The sequence below is a fragment of the Diceros bicornis genome, chromosome 10 (genome assembly GCF_020826845.1).
Source record: "Diceros bicornis minor isolate mBicDic1 chromosome 10, mDicBic1.mat.cur, whole genome shotgun sequence".
Classification (NCBI taxonomy): Eukaryota; Metazoa; Chordata; class Mammalia; order Perissodactyla; family Rhinocerotidae; genus Diceros; species Diceros bicornis.
The window spans coordinates 52,872,150-52,889,452 of record NC_080749.1 but is presented as its reverse complement, the minus strand read 5'-3'; the positions used below and the strand labels follow the sequence as shown (position 1 = coordinate 52,889,452).

Genomic DNA, 17,303 nt, shown 5'->3' with positions numbered 1-17,303 from the left:
TAATTATTACAGTTCTTTAAAGATACAAATGTATTTTACCGTGCCAGTTTTATCTCACTTTATGAAACAGACGCGTTTTAAAAAAAAAGATATGTGTAAACTTTTAGACGTAACAAACGCTTTTATTTGCAAAAGTCATTAATGGAACCAGGAAATATCTGCCTAGATAGCTTTTGTATTAGGTGTAATTTGCTTCTTTTTTTTTTTAAGTGTAGAGGTAGATTTAATGAGCCATCAAGTGATTTACAGATTATTATATGGAGGCTCCTCTCAGCTCCTCTTCATCTTTCTTCTATTTTCTATACACACTCACTCATTCTTTCATTTAAAACACAGATTGCTGGGCCCCATCTGCAGAGTGTCTGATTCAGTAGGTCTGGGGTGGAACCTGATAACCTGTATTTCTAATTTCCCTGGTGGATGCTAATGCTGCTATTCTAGGGACCACAATTTAAGAAGCTCTGTCTTAGGTCATTTCCAACTTGCATTCTTCAAACATAACAGCATTTTTCTTCCAGGGGTAAAAAAATCTAATCAGCACCAACCAGACTATGTCCATAGTTTTTTTATAAAGAGGGATGACAGACATTCAAATTGAACACTAAGTCTCCTGTGAATATCCTACATCTCCTTGCTGCACTGTCTTTCATCACGTCCACCTGGCAATACCCCAACCCTGGCTCAGCCATCTTCAGGACTACCCCTGGTCTGCTAGGTGCCACCGAAGTAAATCACACAGTCAAGGAAACTAGCATCACTATAAATTCATGGTTATGATGCTCATGGTTATCAGCACTTCCACGCTGCTCAACAATCCTTCTATTGTCTGATTTATCAACTTGTCCTCCATACTCCCCCATCCTCAGACTTCTGACTCTCCTATGTGCCTCTTCACTATTTGCAGATGATCTTAGTAGCGCCTCATGGAAAAAACAGAGGCAACTTCAGAGAAGAGCCTCAATTTTCTGCCAACAAACCAAAAAATTATCCTAAGCCAACACTTCCTTCCTTTCTTCAATTACAATGGAGTTGGCGTCCTCCAATTTTCTAGCTGTTCTCTGCAACCTGTTCCTGAAGACCTAGCTATAGATTATTGCATCTCTCTGGTATTCACAACCTCTCCTTCTCTACTGGTGCCATCCTGTGAGCATTTTAAACATGCCCAAGATTCTGACAATGAAAAGAAGTTAAGGGCCAGCCCCGTGGCTTAGTGGTTAAGTGCGTGCGCTCTGCTGCTGGTGGCCCGGGTTCGGATCCCAGGCGCGCAGCGACGCACCGCTTCTCTGGCCACGCTGAGGCCACGTCCCACATACAGCAACTAGAAGGATGTGCAGCTATGACATACAACTATCTACTGGGGCTTTGGGGGAAAAAAAATAAATAAATAAAATTATAAAAAAAAAAAAGAAAAGAAGTTAAGGGGTCGGCCCTGTGGCACAAGGGGTTAAGTGCACACGCTCCACGCTCCACTGTGGCGGCCCCGGGGTTCGCTGGTTCGGACGGATCCCAGGCGCGCACCAACGCACTGCTTGTCAGGCCATGCTGTGGCGGTGTCCCATGTAAAGTGGAGGAAGATGGGCATGGATGTTAGCCCAGGGCCAGTCTTCCTTGGCAAAAAGAGGAGGATTGGCAGATGTTAGCTCAGGGCCGATCTTCCTCACACACACACAAAAAAAGTACCCAAACACCTTTCTTGACTCCCATCCCTGTCCAGTTACCACCTTCTCTCCCTCTTCCCCTTCTTACCCAAACCTTTTGACTGAGTTGTCTGTTTTCTCACCTTCCACTCTCTTCAATCCACTGAAATCTTGCTCTGCCCACCAAGGAAACTGCTCCCCAGGGTCATCAGTGACTTTCAGGTCACTAAATCCAATGGATAGTTTTCAGATCTTATTTTCCTTGACTTCTCGGTAGCATCTGACACTCCTCAAGCCCTCTCCTCCTCCTCTAATGTTCCCTTTCTCCTCCACCCACTTGCTCAAGCCTGCAAGTGACTCTCATCTCTTATATCATTGACTTTCCAAATATCATTAATTCTACCTCCTAAATATCTTTAGAAACTATCCACTTTGCTCACTGCTACTGTTACTCCTCCAGGTCACCATCATTTCTCATCTGAATCTCCCTAAACACCTGCAAGCTAGTCTCTCTATATTTACTCCTGTCCAGCCTCTAATTCATCTTTCATACCTCACTCTGGGCAGCCTGTCCTCCTTCCTGTTCCTCAAATAAAGCAAAGTTTTACTCACATATTATTCCATCCACCTAGAATACTCTCTTCCCTTTCACCACCAAGCTCATGACTTCAGGTTTTGGTGTGACTTCCTTTATCCCCTCTATCATATGAAAGCTCTCCCATGACACTCCATACCCTCCCTGTCTATCAAATACTGAATGACCCATCTTCCTCTATAAGCCTCATAAGGGCAGAGAGCGTGTCTCTTTGGGCCCATGCTGGTCTTGTGGAACAATGCATTCCTCACAGCCTAGCAAGGTATCTGACACATAATAAGTATTTAACTCTGTTGAATAAATGATGAATTCATGAATAAAATGTCCTTGACATAAAATGCATATTCTCAACCACGAAGGTGCCTATGATCCACAGTAGAAATGAAAAATGCCATCTTCAGATCGTAAAGGAGACTACCACGAGATTTACACTTCTAATAACAACAGCTAATGTGTGTCATTCCAGTATCCTAAGCCCTAGGCTGAGCCTTTCCATGGATTATTTGATTTGCATTCTTATGATGCTGTGAAGGGCGTATCAAAAGCCTTAATTTATAGGTGAGCAAACTAAGTCCAGAAAAGTTCAGTAACTTGTGCAATGTCACCAGCTACAAATGGATGAACCCGATTCAAACTGAGGTCACCCTGATTGCCAGTCCTGTGCTCTTAAACACTACCCGCTCTCTGGATCTGAGCAAGGAAGAGAAACCAGTGGCCAAATTTCTTCCTGCCAAAAAGTCATGAAGTTGTGAAATGACATTTCTGAGAAGCCTACTTAGCACGCAAATAAAACAACACAAGATAAGAATCTGGATATTTCAGAGAGCAAAAGAGAATCTTGAGACAATTAAAAATGTGGAGGGTTTTTTTTTTTTGTTTTTTAGGGCAGAATCCACTTCCAAGAAAAATGTTTTTAATTCACCCAAGTTTAAAATTAGAAAATTGACTACATTAACAGATTAAAGGAGGAAAAACACATTCATCCCCCAAAAACCAGAAAAAGCATTAAATAAAACTCTACATCCATTCATGCTTTTAAAAGAAAAACAAAATTTTTTCACAAACTGGAATAGGAAGAAACATGAAACATCTGTACGCAACAGTAAAATATTAGCAGCATCCTCTTTAAAATAAGAACAAATCAAGGATTCCTATCTCTACGTCTATTCCATATTTTGTAAATACTTCTAAACACTTCCATATACTTCAATACTTCTATACTCTTCAATTCTATACTGCACTGGCTAGGCGGCAGAGGGAAAGATCTGTGACAAAGCTGACATTGCAGATAAGTGGAAAGGTCAGGTTTAATTCAATTAACAGTGCTGGGGAAAACAGCTTATCTATATGGAGAAAGATGAAGTTGGATTACCATATCATATCATACACCAAAGTTAATTTCAGACGAGTTAAGTGCTCAAATATCAAAGACAAAACTTTAATGCTCTTAATAGAAAACATAAGAGAAATTAAGATTTTCATTACTGTTACTGTAATGTAACTCACCCCTTGGCCATTCAAAGGCTTTTCTTCTCCTAGGCCAACTGTTCTCCAACATTAGTAGCATCTGACTTACCTGAGGGGCCTGTGAGAGCACATATTTTGGGGCCCCATCCACAGAGGTTCTGATCCAGCAGGTCTAAAACAGAACCCGTGAGTCTAGTTTGTTTTTACTTCAGGGCAGGGAAAGATTTCATTAACAAGTCACCAGAACAAAACAAAAAATAATAACCTTAAAGGAAAAGATGATTAATTTGTTACATTAAAATTGAGAACTTCTATTTGTCAAAAACTTCTAACACGATAGAAAATACAAGCTTCAAACTGGAAGGTATATGCAACACAGACAAATGAAAAGGAATTTGACACAGAATTTCTACAAATCTTTAAGGAAAAAAACACTCATTTTTTAAATAGACAAAAGACACAAACAGATATTTCTTAGAAGAAAAACATGAGTAATCAGTGAAATAAACATTAAAACCACAAGAAGACATCATTTTACACCCACTAGTTTGGCAATAATTAAAAAGTTTGGAGAGGATGCATGTTGGCAAGGATGTGCCATTTGGGAACTCTTACATGCTGCTGGCATATAAGGAACATAATTGCAGTCAACCACTTTGGAAAACAATGTGGCATTATTTTTTTAGGCTGAGTATATAATTCCACTCCCACATATATGCCCAGAGAAACCTTTGCATATGAAGACCAGGAGATGTGTATATGAATGTTCAATGCAGCATTGTTTGTAAACAGAAACCAATTGAAAATAGCCCAAATATCCAATAGCAAGAGAACAGATAAGTAAATTTGTGGTATATTTATACAACAAATACAAAAGTAAAAATGAATGAACTATAGCTAGAGGAATCCATATAGTTGAATCAGCAGAAAGATAAAAAAAAGGTGAAATAGAATTTAAAAAGTTGCAATAGAATACATATATTATGAGACTGGTTTTTAAAAAGTGAAGAAGCCAACTAAACAATATATTGTTTGGAGATTCACACTATGTGGTAAAATTATAAAGAAAAAACTTCCGGAGAATGGTTACCTCTAGGAGTTGGGATAGGAGATGTGGGATCAAGGTGCGGGCAGGTAGGGGTTCCATGTTTTCTAAATTAGGTTGGATGGTGGAATCATAAGAGTTAACTTTCTTATGATTCATAACTTCTATATACGTACATATGGTTTGTTTTTTAAAAACTCCACTCGGGGCCAGCCTGGTGGCGCAACAGTTAAGTGCGCATGCTCCGCTGTGGTGGCCTAGGGTTCGCAGGTTTGGATCCTGGGTGCGCACTCATGCACCGCTTGTCAAGCCATGCTGCGGTGGCGTCCCATACAAACTGGAGGAAGATAGGCACGAATGTTAGCCCAGGGCCGCTCTTCCTCAGCAAAAAGGAGGAGGATTGGCATCAGATGTTAACTCAGGGCTGATCTTCCTCACCAAAAAAACAAAACAAAACAAAAAACCTCTCCAGAGGCTAGATCTTACAAGTAGGAATGAATTCTATACTTGAAATGCTTTACAATCCATAGATCAACATGAGGAATGGTGAAGACCTTTCAGGTTTTTTTTGGTTGTGTTCTTTTGTTGCTTGCCTCCCCGCTCCCCTCCTTTCTTTATTTACTGAAACAATCTGGACACTGGCTTAATTTGGCAGGTAAATCTTCATTTCACATATATTGGCTAAACCAAACCCCAACAGCGTTGAGGTGAGGAGATCTGATCTTGACAATCTCTCCCATGCTCTTCATACCCTGGTAGGTTTGTTTCTTGAGTTGGATTTGGGGAGAGTGCAAACTGACCTCACAAACTGGCATGAATGGTCTGCACGCAATTATACTTTGCGATTGAAGTGCACAGCAGTTGTGGCTGTGTAAGCGAGTAGCAAGCAGGCTGGTGCAGCTGCTCGGAGAGAGGGGGAGAACTTCCTGGTCTCCACCCAAGAGAAAAAGAACCTCCACTTACAGAGAATTCTGCTTGATTCAGAAATAGACACTGCTTCCCGTTTTTTTTGAACCTAAGAAATGTGACTAAAGCACATCTCTGTCAAAGCATATTTTTGTGGCTCAAGAATTTTTGCAACTAAAAATAAGGAGGAGGAATCTTTGTTAATCATAAGAAGAAAGGAGCTTAGCTCCTATTAAAAGTGAGGAAAGCAAGCTTAGAATTGTTTCCTTCCACTGGGAAATAAAGGTTTTCATTTAATTTCTTCCTGAGCACACCTGTTCTATACTTCTGTGGAGAAGCAATGCAAATAACCTAAAAATGGCTTTTATGCAACAAAGGAATAAAGTCGGAAGGTAGGCATCTTTCCCAGAATAGGAATAGGAATCTGTTCAACTGGTTCCTGAATAAACAACCAGAAGGCACCGAGCATGACATGAGTATTCACCACGTGTGGTGAGGGGACACAGTTTGCTTATTTAGTTTTAAAAATTATGTATATATGATTTTTATGTAACATGTGATTTGCTTATATTAAGAACAAAAGAGCCACATGTTCAAGCAAGTCAAACAAGATATATTTTAAAATTTAATAACCCCCAACCAATCCCACCCATTCTCACAATGGTAGCAGTCTGATAGTCTCCCATACCTTTCTTTACATATCTACACATGTATGCTTTTTCTCTTTCTTTCTTTTTTTTCTTTTGTTTCCAAAAATGACATTTTACTATACACATTACTCTTCAGTATTTTTTATACTGAAGAACATATCATGATTTCACTCTTGGTCAGTAGACATAGCTACATTCTTTGTAACAGCTGTGAAATATCCGAGATGGATTTACCACAAATTATTTAACTCTTCCCTTATTGATGGACATTTAGGTTGTTTCTCATTTCCTGACTGTACAAACAATGCTGCACTAAAACTCCTTTTTAGAGTTTCTTATGTGAAGTATAGTATTTTATTTCTCCTCCCCCCAAACGTGGGATTGCTAGGTTAAGGGGTAAGCATATTTTAAAAAGTCAATAGATATTAAGAAACTACTTCCCTAAAATTTGGTGACAATTCACTTCCCCATCAGCAATGTAAGAGAGCACCCTCTAACTCACATCCAGGCCAGCAATGAACATCACTGTTGTTGTTCTGTCAGTCTTATGGGGGAAAACGGTATTTTCTTGTTGTTTTAATTTACATTTCCCTAACTTCTTAGTAGGTTGGACATTTTATCATATGCTTATTGGTGATTTAATTTTTTCTTCTTTGAACTGCCTGTTCAAATCTTCTGTTCATTTTTCTATTAGGTTGCCTTTTTATTATTAATTCTTTTTTTTTATTTTTATTTTTTGTTTTATTTTTTTTGTGAGGAAGATTAGCCCTGAGCTAACATCCATGCTAATCCTCCTCTTTTTGCTGGGGAAGACCGGCTCTGAGCTAACATCTATTAGCTTTTTTCCCCAAAGCCCCACTAGATAGTTGTATGTCATAGCTGCACATCCTTCTAGTTGCTGTATGTGGGACGTGGCCTCAGCATGGCCGGAGAAGCGGTGCGTCGGTGCACGCCCGGGATCCGAACCCGGGCCACCAGTAGCGGAGCGTGCGCACTTAACTGCTAAGCCACAGGGCCGGCCCTTATTATTAATTCTTAGGAGTTGTTTTGTAAATTGAACATATTAACCCTTAACACATGACTTGATTACTCCCCATATCTCTTTGTGTAGTTTCTGTCGATTTTGATATCTTTTGTCACAAATAATTTTTAAAATTTTTATGTAGTCAAATATGTCTTTCTTTTCTTTATGGCTTCTGGATTTCTTGTCAACCTAATGGCCTCCCCTACCTCAGATTATACAGGTTATATGCTTCTTAATTGTATTTTTCTCTTTTCCTTGGCTTTGGTTTTTTTAAAGTTAGACCTTTAATCTATCTGGAATCTTTTTGTGTGTGTGTGTGATGTACAGTCTTTTTCTTTGTTTGGTTTCTTCCAAATGGATAGCCAATTATGATGGTAACATTTATTAAATAAACATTCTTTCATCACTAAATTGAAATAGCATTGTGTCATAGAAAAAGCTCTCATGCATACTTGGATTGTTTCGGTCCTCTCTATTCTTTCCATGAATGTATTTTGTTTATTCCTGTGTTACTAACTTGCTTTGAATAAGGCAAGTCTCCCTTCACTTCTCTTTCAAAATTTTCTTGGTTATCCTTAGATATTTGTTATTCTACATAAAGTTTAAGACTCCCATTGGACTTAAAAATATATTAAACATAAACATTAGTTGGAGAGGGAAAGATTATTTTTATATTAATTTTTCTTTTTCAGTAACATGGTATCTTTCTAACCATACCATGTTTTCTAGTAAGATTTTATAGTATTTTACATATTCTACACATAGATCTTATATTTTCATTGTTTAATTTATTCCTAAGTATTTTATAGTTTTTTATCCATATTATAAATGGATTCTACTTCTTATTCTAAGTCGTAATTTCTAGTATAGGCAAAAGTTATTGAATTATGTGTGGCTATGTTATATCCAGCCACCTTTCCAACTCACTTATTACTTCTAGTTGTCTCTTGGGTTTCTAGACATACATTATATGATCTGTAAACAGAAAAAAAGAATCACAAAGTCTCTACTATTTATACAGATTTTTTTCATTATCTTGTATATTAGCTAAAACCTCTAAAACAAAGTTGAATGACAATGGTAGCAAGCATCAACGTCTTATTTATTATGTTAATGGAAATGTCTTTAGTATTTCACAGTTTAAGCTGATGTTTGCTGTTGGATGTTGGTAAACATCAGAGCCACCACTTCAGATGTGGAAGTATATAGTGCACAATGGGGTCACATCTAAGAGGAGTTTCTTTTCTCCCAATGTATTGGAATAGTTTAAAGGATCTGTTCCTTGAAGTTCAAAGGTAGAAAACAATCTGGACTTGTTGCCTTTTTTCGTGATAGATTTCAAATGACCTTACTATTTTCTTCTAATGTTATTGGTCTATTTAGGTTTTCTGATTCTTCTTGGATCAAACTTGGTAGTCTATATTTGGTATGAAAATAATCCTTTTTTCTTTCTTTAAGATTTTTAAGTATATTACCATATATTAAAATTTAATAATTTGTCCTAATTTTAAAATATTATTTGTGCCTATGATTATATTTCTTTCTCATTCTGAATGTTGTTTTTTCTCAATCAGGATTGCAATGGTTTATCTATTTTATTTTAGTTTTTTAAAGAACCAGCTTTGCATTTCATTTATAATTTCTCCTATTTTTTATTTATAGTTGTAGTAGGCTGAATCATGCCCCACCCCCCAAGATGTCCATGCCCTCATCCCTGGAAGCTGTGAATATGTTATGTTACATGGCAAAAGACACTTTGCAGATGTAATTAAGGTTCCAGATCTTATGACTGAGAGATAATCCTGGATTATATGGGCAGCCCAATCTAATCACATGAGCCCTTTTAAAAGCAGAGAACTTTCTCTAGCTGGAGGAAGAAAAGACGAGGAGGAAGAAGGAGAAGTCAGAGAGATTCCAAGCCAGTGAGATGGATTCAATGCACCGTTGCTGGCTCTGAGATAGAGGGGGCCATGTGCAAGGAGCAGAGAGAGGACTATAAGAGCTAAGGACAACCCTCAGCTGACAGCCAGTGAGGAAATGGGGATCTCAGTCTTACAACCACAAGGAATTGGATTCTGCCAATAACCTGAATTAGCTTGCTAGCTGATTCTAACTCAAAGCCTCCCCATAAGAGCCCAGGCTGGCCATCACCTTGATTTTGGCCTTGTGAGACCTAGAGCAGAGAAACCAGTCAAGCCAACCTGGATTTCTGATGTACAGAAACTGTGAGGTAACAAAATTGTGTTGTTTTAAGCCACTAAGTTTCTGGTAATTTGTTACAGCAACACTAGAAAACTAATACAACTGTTCATGAATTTTTTTTTTTTTGTCTTTATTTTCTTGGTGTATTTTGCTGTTCTCCTCTAGTTTCTTAAGTGTATACTTAGTTTATGTGTTTTAAGTCCCCCCCACAAAAAAATAATAAAAGCATGTAAGCGTATATTCCTCTAAGAACTATTTTAGCTAAGACCCATAGGTTTCTGAATAAGTATTCTCTTTTTTTGCTAATTCCTAGATAGGAAATTTCTTGATTTTACATATTAAGGTACAGAGCAGAGTGTAAGTTGGTTTTTAGAAAACCTAGATTAAAAGGTATTTCTGGTGTAGAAAGCTTTTTTTTAGCTTTAAAAGCTTTTATTATGATCATGATGATAATAGAAGAAATGCACGTGTGTTTAGAAGATACAGAAAGTGAAAAGAAAAATAATCAACTGGATCCAGCCACCTAGAGGTCATCACTGTTAAGGTTCTGGTGCATATTTTTTCAGATGTTCAGAGAATGCCTTGGCATATAACTAACTCAGTAAAGATATTTTATTCAGTCCATTGTAACTACTGTACTGAGAACCACAGAACCTTCTCATATGGAAGCTATGTAGAGTTTGGGTGGTTTCCACTCTGTTGCTCAGAGGTACAGCCCTCCACTAAGGATGCTCCAATACAGGCTGAGTGATCGTGGGGACATCGTGGAAACAGCGGAACCAAGTGCTTGTGGGGAGGGCCCAGGACCTGGACAGACCTGGGCCTGAGTTTCACCTCTGCCATTAGCTTTATTTAAAAGCCTTTCTTTAGGAAGAAGAAAGATGGTAAATAAATGACTGGTAAGAGGTCCTTTTTTTAAGAGGTCATACATTCATATATTTTAAGATATGCCTTGGGGTTTTGTGGATTCACTCCAGTTTCTTACTTCTCCTATATCCACAGAAAAATAAAGTTCACGATGATGTCCCAATCAGGTAGCTGGACATATACTGTACTAACTAAGGAAGGAAAGTGAATCGACACAGTTTAAAAAGATTTTTCAACAAACGTGGTTAACACCAAAGAGACTCAAAGTTAGCCTTTACTTTAGCGACCTAGAACAGCCAGATCTCTATCACACTCTGTTAACTTACTGTTTAAATACAAAGCTCTCAAGAGTATGTGTTTTTAATAAGTAAAGAGAAGATACAGGAAAAATAAAATAATCACTGAGCCTTCAAAATCTAACAAAGAGATGTAAATTCATCTCTTCACTCATCAAGTTAAACTAGAAAATAGAAGTGACAGAGAATGTGGGAAAGAAATCTATAGCTCTTGCCTATGCTAGTTTACTCAGCACACGGAACTTAAAGTTCAAACAGTGGCAGTCTAGATGTTATGAGATGGCAATTTCCCTACATACGTATGTCCATATTTAAAATCTCACAGACTGTGAGTTCTGCAGTTCTGGTGCCCCCTCAAGGGAAAATATAATGGAAAGAAATATAACAAGGACTAGTGGGAATAAGATGATTTCCAAGAAACTATGAATGCATAGAAAACATCTACAGTATCTGATGGTTTTACTTTTTATATATTGTTTATAAATATACTGAGACACCGACCTGTAACATGTAGAGTATGACAGCTATGAGTCCAATCCAGCTGTGCAGGCTGTACATATTGGGGATACTCCTGGCATTGTGGTAATCAAAAACGGCCACCAGAGAAATTATTGCAAGAATGGCAGCAACGGTGTTTAACCCCGCATGGATGGATTTCATCAGGAACTTGCTGCATTTCCAGGTCCATGGCAGTCTGTATACGATGATGGCTAGGGAGAGACAAAAAGGGACAGAATGTACGAATGTGTGTGTTTTTAAATCAACACGAGATGAACAGTTTGGCACACTGAACACTCCCTTCCATGAAACTCTTTTCTCTTCAGCGTCTCCCCTCTTCCCTGCCTCTTAGTGGCTCCTTCTTGGCCTCTTTTGCTGGCATCTTCTTTACTCCCAACTTGTGAATGAAACTTGGTGGCCCACAGGCTCTGTCCTAGGACTTTCTCCTCCCCCTACACTCTGTGCAGGTGATCTCATTCACTCTTTCACTGAAATGCTACCTACATGGCAGAGACTCCAAAATTTATGTCTCCAGCCCAGAACTTTCTACTGAACTCTAGAACCACATAATCCAATGGCTTCTTGACATCTCCCATAGATGTCTCCCAAATGTCTCAAACTTAACACATCCAAAACTAAATTCTTAATCTTATGATCTAGTTTCTTTGTATAAGTGTCTTAGTTTGATTTTTTTTTAAATAAGGACAGACTAAGGAATAGAAAAATATGCAAAAAGATTTAAATAGACAAGAGTATATCCAAGTGGCCTATAAACATAAGAAAGATATCAACTTCAATAGTCAACACAGAAATGCAAATTAAAACTAAATGAGAATAGCCCTATCACACATCTAAATGGCTAAATACGGAAAATACCAATATTGGAGAGGATGTGAACAATTAGAACTCTCATGTTCTGCTGATGAGAGTTTAAATGAGAACAATTTGGAAAATTAGCAGTATCTACTTAAGCTAAACTTACGGATACTTTATAATCCAGCAATTCCACTCCTGGGTATATGCCCAAAAGAAATACGTACATATATTCACCAAAAGACATGTACTAGAATATTATTAGCAGCACTATGTATAGTGACCAAAACCTGGAAACTCCCCAAATGCCTATTATCAATAGAAAGAATAAATAAATTGTGATATATTCAAACCACAGAATAATACACAGCAAAGAGAATGAATGATCTATAACGAGAACTTCACCCAACAATATGGATCAATGCCTAATGTCAATCCCAAGAAACCAGACATCAACAAGTATAGACTGGATGATCCAGTTTATATGATGTATAAAAACAGGCAAAACTCTGGGGCTGGCCCAGTGGCGTAGTGGTTAAGTTTGTGCTCTCCACTTCAGCAGCCCAGGGTTCGCAGGTTCGGATCCTGGGCACGGACCTACACACCGCTCATCAAGCCATGCTGTGGTGGCATCCCACATACAAAATGGAGGAAGATTGGCACAGATGTTAGCTCAGGACCAATCTTCCGCAGCAAAAAAAAAAAAAAAAACCCAGGCAAAACTCATCTCTGCAATAAGAAAAGTCAGGATAGTGGTTGCCCCCAGGATAGTGGTTGTAATGAAGGGGTATAGCTACTTGGAAGGGACGCACACAAGGGATTTCTAGGCTCCTGCTAATATTCTGTTTCTTGGTCTGGGTGCTGGTTACATAGGTGTTCACTGAGGGAAGATTCATTAAGCTATACATTTATATATACACCTTTCTGCATGTAGATTAAATTTCAACAAAAAGGTTTCTTAAAAGAGTTTTTTTTGTGTATCCCGGTTTAAGCAATAGATTATATGACCACCTTAACCAGCATGCAATTAATTTTTGTTCTGAAGACAATATCCTGCCCCTACTCACCCCCATCCCAACCCCTCCAGTTCATGTCAGGGAAAATTTATTAGATATCTGGAAATGTGTAGCAGATTGAAAAGTTTAAAGAATACTTCCTTGGAAGATGCATTCCACTACCCACAGTGTATCATGCATATTTCTTAATTCCAGCAAGAAAAAAGAAAGTGCCTCTTCCCACCAAAGACATTTATTATTTGAATATATAAAACTTCATAGGATCATCAGAATGTAAGGGATTATCCAGTCCATTTTCAGGCAGAAACACATCTAAATCTACAAAGACAGATGTCAATTCAGCCTCTTTAAAGCTTTCAGCACAAGATGTCAATCTTCCTACTCTTTGGTTCCTTTGCAACTCTTGACAGCTCTCACCATTAGGACAGTATTCCTTTTATCTAATCCAAACTCTGACGGATTGCTACTTACTAATTTTAGTGCTCATATGAGTATCTTATAAATGTTGACTGATTATATTCCCTTGAGAACATGGAGACTTTTTTGGATAATCATTTCTATATTCAATGAATCTTTTCAAACCATTTAATGCAACACCTTACAGGTATACTTTTAAAAGCTACTTCAAGGCCCCTTCTCATCCCTACTTCACCCTCTCTGGGGGCAGGAATGTGACTTGCTGTTTCTCCTTGTATTCCCAGAGCCAAAAAGAGCCTTGGGCTCAAAGCATGTAGTTCCATAATTATTTTTTTTTAACTCTTATTTTGAGCTAATTATAGATTCACACGCAGTTTTAAGAAATACAGAGAGATCACATATATTCTTTACACTGTTTCCCCCAATGGTAACATCTTACATAACTACAGTACAATATCACAACCAGGAAACTGACATCACTATAATCCACTGACCTTACTCAGATTTCACCAGTTTTATTTATTTGTGCATGTGATCCTTAATATTTTTAAAGCACTTTTTGCAGACTATCAAAGCAAGAAATCAATTGATGTCAACTCAAACACTGTGGTTTCCCCTCCTCATACTTTTCTCCTCTGATGATTCCATGGCACACTCTACAGGATTCTCTAGTTTTCAAAGAAAGCAAATGCCTCTTTACTCAATGACTTAGTGAGCTTTTATGCACACAGTGGAGCCTTTTGCAATCTGTCATCAGGTAGTAGTAAAATAAAAATGTGCAATATATGAAGACCTAATAACACATCTCCCCCTCTCTTGGTTTAGCCTCATTTATTACACACACTCATACACACACACACATACACACACACACACACACACAAACTGAGCCCTTGTTCAGTAGCAGGCACCTTGCTAAGTGCTTTACATGTTTACATTTTAATTCTCACCTCAACTCTGTGAGGGAAGTACAATTATTATTACCATTGTGCAGAGGAGGAAGCTGAGGCAGAGAGAGGTGAAGTAACTGGCTCAGTCTCCATTAGTGTTCTAAAATTAATATTGTTATTGTTATCATCATCATCATATCAGCCAAGCTCCACCCTGGGGGAAGGAATCTTAGATGAATGAACCTGAACATCTATATACAAAAAGGAAATACTCAGGATGTGTTTGTTTTTCAAATTGATTGCACACTAGCTTTGCTTCTTGCAGTAGCATGAATGGAACACAATTCAATCTTTCATTGATGATTTGGGGTTATCAATACAACCCTGTCATATTACCAGAAGAGTAAGCCCCGAGAGGCTTCTGAAGCAGGAGGTGCTTGCCTCTGATCAAAATGGGCCCAGACAATTATGTACTTTTGGTCCCTGGGTCTAGTTTAGAGTTTTTCTATTTCTCTTTTTAGTTTCTTGCTCAAGTTGGGGTGCCTACCTCCAACTTCTCCCCTCCATCACCCCGCCTTATCTTTTATTCCTACCTAAGTTCTAAGTTCTAGCTTATAAATTTTTACATTGGCAAAATCTTAATATCTGTGATGTCTGGGTGGTGAGTACCTGGGGATCTGTTATATTATTTTCTGTATGGTTGAAAGAGTACATAATAGTGTTAAAATTAAAACAATATTTTTGTAAGCTTGCAAAGCCAATAGCCAGTTAGTCTCAACTACCAAGTAGGCAGCTTGTGGAAATCTGAGGGGCTCTCGTATGAGTCTGGCATGGAGTTTTCAGCTTCTATCCTGCCTACATAGAAGTTCTGCTGGATAGTTGAATATGCTTCAAAACGCTCTCAGGAGAAATGAAGGCTAACTGTAAAATGTTGCATTTGCATATGGTGTTTACATGCTTCTAAAAATGTATAAATAACCAAAATATGGTGGACTTCAGGAGAAAAGGGCCACCTTAACAAATCAAACCACATTTCTTAAACAAGAAGCTATTCTCAATCATTATAAAAACTGCCTGGAAAGTGGAATTTAAATATTTCTTGCTTCTTTGGCTTGGCACTTACCTAGACACCATTCCTGAGGTTCAGTGGGAAGGAATAAAAGGGTTTCATAAACCCATGAGGAAGGGAAATGGTATCAAACAGCTACTTGTGACTGAAACAGAGGTTTTCTGTTAAGAGGCCCTAGTTGGCAAGACTATTTTTCCCTAGACAATGAAGGGAAATATGAACATACATATGTGAGAAATACATTTTAAATCTTTTTTTTTTTTTTTGTGAGGAAGATCAGCCCTGAGCTAACATCTGCCAATCCTCTTTTTGCTGAGGAAGACTGGCCCTGGGCTAACCTCCGCGCCCATCTTCCTCCACTTTATATGGGACGCCACCACAGCATGGCTTGCCAAGCGGTGCGCCGGTCCGCGCCCAGATCCGAACCAGTGAACCCGGGCCACCGCAGTGGAGCACGCGCACTTAACCGCTTGCACCACTGGGCCGGCCCCCATTTTAAATGTTTTTAAAAGAAAAATTATTGATAGTGGAACATGTTATTGTGATAAAAAAGAAGGAAGGGAGAAAGGAGGAAGGAAAGAAGGAATACCTGCGTATAATTATTCCTTGGACAATTAAGAGGAAAATACAGTAACTTGAATTTGAATTTAATTATTAGGAAATTTCTCAGCTCCTAGCTGCATATTCAAATCAGCAATCTGTGAAAATATATATTCTCTAAGATGTAATCTCTGGTTTGACACCAGCTTTCCATCCATGTACCATTACAAAACTATCTATATATACAAGTTTGTCTTACAGCAAGCAATGCAAATTCAGAATGTGTCCAAGTGTACGTGGGGAGACGGGCAGTTGGAGGGAGAGAAATGTCCCCAAGCATAGAAAACAATTTGACTCTATGTTTTTCTGTTTCCATCTTGTGATTCATGAGGGTAGGCACACATCTATCTTGTTTACCATAATATCCAGCACTTAGCACAAAGCCTGGCACATAGTAGGAACTCAGTATGTGTTGAATAAATAAATAAATTTTAATAAAATGCAGTAATTCATTCAGTGTTCCCCAGCAAATGAGCAGATGCTCTTTAAAAATGCATGAATCAAAAACTCAAGACAATTTGTACTGCTGACCTAAGTGTTACTTCATGTAAGACCAAAGGGTCCTTTCAAATAAGTAAAAAGTACTCTGCCCTTGGACCCACTTAACAGCTTTAGGTAAGCTTTAAGTGAACCCAAAAATAAAATAAGGGTAAGTTATTGAGTTCAAAGTACACTGAAACTTTAAAACACATAAAAATTTTACTTAAATATGGTGTGCTCATTACACTTTTCTTAACTCTTTGAATAAAGTATTATTTTGCCCTCCTTGGTTGAATGTTCAGAGAAGGATTATCAAGCTTTAACAATTCACTTCCCTGTGCACACAAGAGTTTACCAGACTCTATCTAAAGGACCTCAAGTTTAAATGTAAAAGCAGAGAATCCTCTTTAAAGAAACTTCTTGAAAAGATTCCTGCAGTGGCTACCAAAGAGAATCTGAGCTTTGAAACATGCCTGTGCATCCAAACTGTCTCATAGCATGAATATCACGAAAACAAAAACCTGTGGAGAATCAAAATGAAGGAAGAGATTCAGATGATTTGAAAGATTTGTTTTAGCATCTTGGCACTACAAGTATCTCTTTGAAGTGACTGAAATCCTCACAAAGGCAGCTACTTGGTACCAAATAGTGTATGAAAAGAGAAAAATTCAATTAATTGGCTAAACATTTACAAATATCCAGGAATTCTGAGTTGTTAGAAACATCAGCTGTATTTTCTTGTGCCTCATATCAATGTTATGACAGATTAGACATAGTACTGGTTCTGATATCACCCAGTGGTCTCACCCTGGGCAGACGTTTGATCTCTAA

At 38.1% G+C, this 17,303-nt stretch overlaps 1 protein-coding gene across 2 annotated transcripts in view; it reads right to left on the bottom strand.

Moving 5' to 3' along the window:
* LOC131410825 (plasma membrane ascorbate-dependent reductase CYBRD1) overlaps positions 1-17,303 on the bottom strand; it is a 32,919-nt gene that overhangs the window by 8,117 nt on the left and 7,499 nt on the right. For both annotated transcript variants that reach the window (XM_058549237.1, XM_058549238.1), the window contains exon 2: positions 11,191-11,399. In XM_058549237.1, the coding sequence (XP_058405220.1) occupies positions 11,191-11,399 (209 nt within the window). The remainder of the gene's footprint in view (positions 1-11,190; positions 11,400-17,303) is intronic.